At 41.2% G+C, this 5,770-nt stretch overlaps 2 protein-coding genes across 2 annotated transcripts; one reads left to right on the forward strand and one right to left on the reverse strand.

The window, feature by feature from the left end:
- Window positions 1–1,436: 1,436 nt before the first annotated feature.
- Window positions 1,437–2,316, forward strand: ELOF1 (elongation factor 1; the record flags this gene model as incomplete). Its single annotated transcript, XM_072763998.1, has 1 exon — window positions 1,437–2,316. A coding segment is annotated over one exon (312 nt), but the record flags the coding sequence as incomplete, so codon positions are not given.
- A 2,077-nt stretch (window positions 2,317–4,393) lies between these two features.
- Window positions 4,394–5,329, reverse strand: LOC112911007 (olfactory receptor 2L8-like). Its single transcript, XM_025987328.1, has one exon. The coding sequence runs from the start codon at window positions 5,327–5,329 to the stop codon at window positions 4,394–4,396; it is 936 nt and encodes a 311-aa protein (XP_025843113.1).
- Window positions 5,330–5,770: the final 441 nt, after the last annotated feature.

Here is a 5,770-nt window from a genome sequence, read left to right on the forward strand (position 1 = left end):
GAACCTGGGGGCTCCACTGCCCCTCCTGGGATCGTGTCCAAGTTCTTGCAAGCATCTTTCCATCAGGTAAGATTGGTAAATTTTTTGCTTCTCTGGGATTTGGCTTTTCTCTCCTGGGGGCACTTGCTGTCTGGCCTTTGCCTGGCTCCTAGAGGGGCCCCTCCCCCACTCGATGCTTGCTTGCTTATTATTTATTTATTTATTTATTTATTTATTTATTTATTTATTTTTCTGTCTTCCTACCTTGATAGAAGTGTGAACTCTTCTCACTGTAGCATACTAGCTGTTCTCTCTTTAAATCTCAGGCTGTATTGTAGGTTTTCAGGATGATTTGAAAGTTTTCTAGGTAAGTTGGTGGGAACAGGTGATTTCAGGATCCTACTCTCCGCCATCTTGTCCAGCCCCCCAATTTTTTTTAAGAAGATAGCATGAGCAGTGGGCAGGGGCAGAGGAGAAGGTGAGAGAGAATCTTAAGCAGGTCATTGCTTAGCACAAGTGCCCAATGCAAGGCTCAATCTCACAACCCTGAGATCATGACCAGAGTTGAAATCAAGATTAAGGTGTCTGATTGACTGAGCCACCCAGATGCCCCTCCATCACAGACTCTTAAAGTTAAAGAACAGGGATGCCTCGGTGGCTCATCTGTTGAGCCACTGCCTTTGGCTCAGGGCATGATCCTAGACTCTCAGGATCAAGTCTCACATTGGCCTTCCTGCATGGAGCCTGCTTTTCCCTCTGCGTTATCTCTGCCTCTCTCTGTGTGTCTCTCATGAATAAATAAAATCTTTTAAAAAATAAAATTAAAGAACAATCTGAGGATTGATGGAGGGGAGGTGTATGAGGGACAGGCTAGATGAGTGATGGGTATTAAGGTGGGTACTGTTGTGCCCAAGATTGTGAATCTGAGAAACCACCAAAGAGCCGACATGGATGCAAACACACGAGGGTTTATTTACAAGCTTGAGCTTGGGTCCAAGTGTACCCGACACAGTGGAGCAGAGACTTGGACCCTGAGACTAAGAGGTATAGCAGCTTTATAGGGGCCAGTGGCCAATGGGATTGTAACATATGCAGAAAGTTGCACAATCATGCCGGTCCACAAGTAGGTGGCCAATTGAATTACATTTTACTCTACAGTATCCATTTGAGCTGGCTTATTATTTTGGTCAGAATCCATGTGCAGTTTTGGCGGGCACAAGGCAGGGTTACATTTTTATGAGCCGATTTCCGATTAGGGTGTGCCTAGCGGCTTGACGAGGGTGGGGCAGCACCTTAAGCAGTTAGCAGGTCCTGTGGGGGTCATACAGGAGGTGGCGGGTGCAGCACAAAATGGAGTTAGTCCTGCTCTGCTTGTCCAGAGGCAGGGGATTTTTGTTAAATTTCCTGGGTCCCACAGGTACTTGTATGATGAGAACTGAAGGCTGTCTCCAGGGTGAACGAGGCCGTCGCAACGAGGGGAGAGGAGTGTTTGTCCTCCTACAGACCTGGGGCGCAGAAAGTCCAAACAGAAGCCACCCCCCAAAAATAAGATGACCGGCACCTTAGAGGCCCAGTTCACCTGCCCCTTCTGCAACCATGAGAAGTCTTGTGAGGTAAAGATGGATCTTGCCCACAACACGATCCACAACACCGGAGTCCTCTCTTGCACCGTGCGCCTAGAGGAATTCCAGACACCCATCACATACCTGTCAGAACCGGTGGACGTGTACAGCGATTGGATAGATGCCTGCGAGGCAGCCAATCAGTAGCCACGCAGAGGACCCACTCCCTTGGTGGTGCCGCCTGCAGTGGACCTGCCCCGCTGGCTACCAGTACAGAGACATTCCAGGGTCCAGGGTGTGGGTCTAGGGCCTTCACGGCCCTCCGTGTGGATGGTGTGGGTGTGGGTGTGAGTGTGTACGGCTGCGAGTGTGGCCATGGCAGCATGCTTGTGGGCACCGACTGGAGGTGAGGTGGGCCCCCCGGGGGTCTGAAGTGCTTCACTTGGCTCTGAAAGCCTTTAACTTGGTTGCTCCTCCTCGGAGCCTGTGTCCTGACATTCTGGACAAGGCCAAGGCCAGCAGAGGCTGCCTCGGGACTCTCCAGCCTCCTCACCCACCTCACCAGCACCTTGCCCATTTGAACTGGACTTCCCACCCTCTTCCCCTGCCTTCCAAGGCCTGTGCCCTGAGATTCAGAGCCACAGTCCCACAGTCCCCCTGGGCCCTAGAAGAACAGCCCCTTTCCCATTTAGTTGCTTTTGTAGAGGAGGAAGGGGCAGGGCCTGGGATAGCTGTCAGTCACCAGCCCTTAAATAAAGCAGCCGATGAAAAAAAATTGAGAACTGAATGTTGTGTCAAATGATGAATCACTGAATTCAACTTCAGAATCCAATATTACATCATATGCTAACTAAAATTAAAATTAAGAAAAATGAAAAAAAGAAGGAAAAGAAGAGATAAACTTAATATAAGACAGAAAAAGTTTGGTTGCTGTTTGAATACTTAGAGTTATTGGACAAGTGATGAAATCAAGGTAAGATATTGCTTTAAGATCAAGAAAGGAAGATTTCACTAGGATGATTTGAAGATTGAAAATGTGAATAAATATTTTAAATTTGGATATATAAAGATCAAACCATTCTATAGACTGATTACATGGACAGCTGGGTACCTCAGTGGTTGAGCATCTGCCTTTGACTCAGGCCCTGACCTTGGGTCCAGGGATCAAGTCCTGTATTGGGCTTCCTGTGAGGGAACTTCTTCTCCCTCTATGTCTCTGCCTCTGTCTCTGTGTCTGTCATAGATAAATTAATAAAATCTTAAAAACATATAAAAATAAACTGATCACATTTTTTGAATTATCTCATGGTCCATTGGATTTATTTTTCCAAGGTGTATTAGTGTATTTTTATATTATATTTTTATATTATTATTTTTATATTATTATTATTATATTTATTAGTTTCACAGGTAGAATTTAGTGATTTATTGGTTGCTTATGGTACTCAGTGTTCATTATTTCACATGCCCTCCTTAATGCCCATTCTAATTATCCCATCTTGCCATTCCTTTCAGCTCCAGCAACCCTCAAGTTTTTCCTAGAGTTCGATGTCTCTTATGGTTTGCTCCCCTCTCAATTTTCATCTTATTTAATTTTTCCTTCCCTTCCTCTTTGTTCATTTGTTTTGTTTCTTTATTTTTATTTTTATTTTTTTTATTGGAGTTCAATTTGCCAACATATAGAATAACACCTAGTGCTCATCCCATTAAATGCCCCCCTCAGTGCCCATCACCCAGTCACCCCCACACTCCACCCACCTCCCTTTCCACCACCCCTGTTCATTTCCTAGAGTTAGGAGTCTCTCATGTTCTGTCTCCCTCTCTGATATTTCCCACTCATTTTTTCTCCTTTCTCCTTTATTCCCTTTCACTATTTTTTTATATTCCCTGTATTCCCTAGACCATATAATGTTTGTCCTTCTCTGATTGACTTATTTCACTCAGCATAATACCCCCCAGTTCCATCCACGTCGAAGCAAATGGTGGGTATTTGTCGTTTCTAATGGCTGAGTAATATTCCATTGGATACATATACCACATCTTCTTTATCCATTTATAGCAGCAATGTCCACAATAGCCAAACTGTGGAAGAGGCCTCGGTGTCCATCGAAAGATGAATGCATTTGTTTTGTTTCTTAAATGCCACATATGAGCTAAATCATATGGTATTTGTATTTCCCTAACTTATTTTACTTAGCATAATACCCTCTAGCTCCCTCTATCTCATTACAAATGACAAAATTTCATTCTTTTTGATGGTTAAGTATATATATATATATATATATATATATATATATATATATATATAATGGAGTTGACTAAGCCCATTACCCAAGATCCTGTTATCATCAGCATGAACACGTTTTTGCCTATATGAATGGGATAGTGAAGAGGAAGTCAAATAGCCACATAACGACCATAGGCCATCGAGGCCAATATTAATATATATATTAATATGTATTTTATATATATATACAATGGAATATATATATATCACTTCTTATCATTGATGAACATCTGGGCTCTTTCCATATTTTGGCTATTGTTTGTTATTTACTTTATTGCTTAAGTACTTGCATTATTGAGAATATCTGTGGCCTTTACACTTCAGGTTATGGTTAATAATTTGTAACAAAAAAGAAATAATAATTTGTAAAAAATAAAGAAATTAAAAGAAAAAAATGCCACAAAATGAGTGACTGGGAATATATAATTACTTTTTCAAATCGTTATTATTTTTATTTTCTAGATTAATGTAATTCCTGTCTTTAATCCTGCTATGATATTGTTCTTAAGGAGTGTACAAAATGAAATTAATATACTTCTAAGCATCAGAACTAGTGAGAACTTTGCTACATTTCTATAGAGCAGAACTTCAGAATCACTCTTCTCAGAGCACCCATCACTTCCTTATTTCTCAGGCTGTAAACAATTGGGTTAAGCATTGGGGTCAAGATGGTGTAGAATACAGCTAAGGCCTTGTCCTCTGTTGGAGTTCGGAGGGATCTTGGGCGTAAATACGTGTAAGCAAAGGGTGCATAGTAGAAAGTCACCACAGTGAGGTGGGTGCTGCAGGTGGAATAGGCCTTCTTCTTCCCTTCTGTGGACTGCATGTGGAAGATGGCAAGGAGAACACGTCCATAGGAACATGCAATGCCAATGAAAGGAATTACAATCAAGAGTGTGGTGCTCACAAACACCGTGTACTCATAGACCCAGGTATCCATGCAGGCCAGCGTCAACATGGCTGGGACTTCACAGAAGAAGTGGTTGATAGTCCTGGATCGACAGTAAGGTATATTGAAGGCATATACAGTGTGGGCACAGGAGTTGACTGAGCCCATTATCCAAGATCCCGTTATCATCAACATGCACACTTTTTTGCTTATACGAATGGGATAGTGAAGAGGAAAGCAAATAGCCACATAACGATCATAGGCCATCGAGGCCAATATTAGTCCTTCTGCACCAGCTAAAGCAATGAAGAAGAAGCTCTGAACTCCACACCTAATGAAAGAAATAGACTTGTTTCCAGAGAGATAATTAGAAGCCATCTTGGGGACAATATTGGAGATGTAGCTCAGGTCCATGAGGGAGAGCTGACTAAGTAGAAAATACATGGGTGTGTGGAGATGAGTGTCCACAAAGATGAGGATGATCATGGACAGGTTGCCAAACACAGCCATTAGGAAAATAAGAACAATGAGAATGAAAAAGCACAGGCCAATTCTTGATGGTGGAAACAGCCCCAATAAGAAGAAACCAGATGTCTGGTTAATATTTTCCATGGGACATTAAGTTAGATTTCCCTAAAGAGAGACACATGTTACTAGAGAAAAATAATCTCTTAATAATAATGCTATTTTAGTTCCATTGTGATCTATTCAGAAAACATTCCAGCTCTAAAAAAGTTTAGCACATAATTTGAAAAAACAGTTGATTTTTGCCTCATATATAAAATCTTGATCCATACATTTGTCTCCAAAATATTTCATAGAAATCCTTAAATTTGTAAGAAAGATATATTTCTGTGACTTTATTAAGATTTTTTTAAATTTCTCATTGTAAATTTAATTATTGTCAACATCAGAATTTATACTTTTTGAGATTGCATTGAAAGTTAATATACATGCATAAATTACATTCCCATATTTCAATACATTTTATGACCCCATGCAATGATTTTTTTCTTTTATAATTAATCCTTAATATTTCTGAGACTACAGTAG

This window comes from Vulpes vulpes, chromosome 7 (genome assembly GCF_048418805.1).
Source record: "Vulpes vulpes isolate BD-2025 chromosome 7, VulVul3, whole genome shotgun sequence".
Classification (NCBI taxonomy): Eukaryota; Metazoa; Chordata; class Mammalia; order Carnivora; family Canidae; genus Vulpes; species Vulpes vulpes.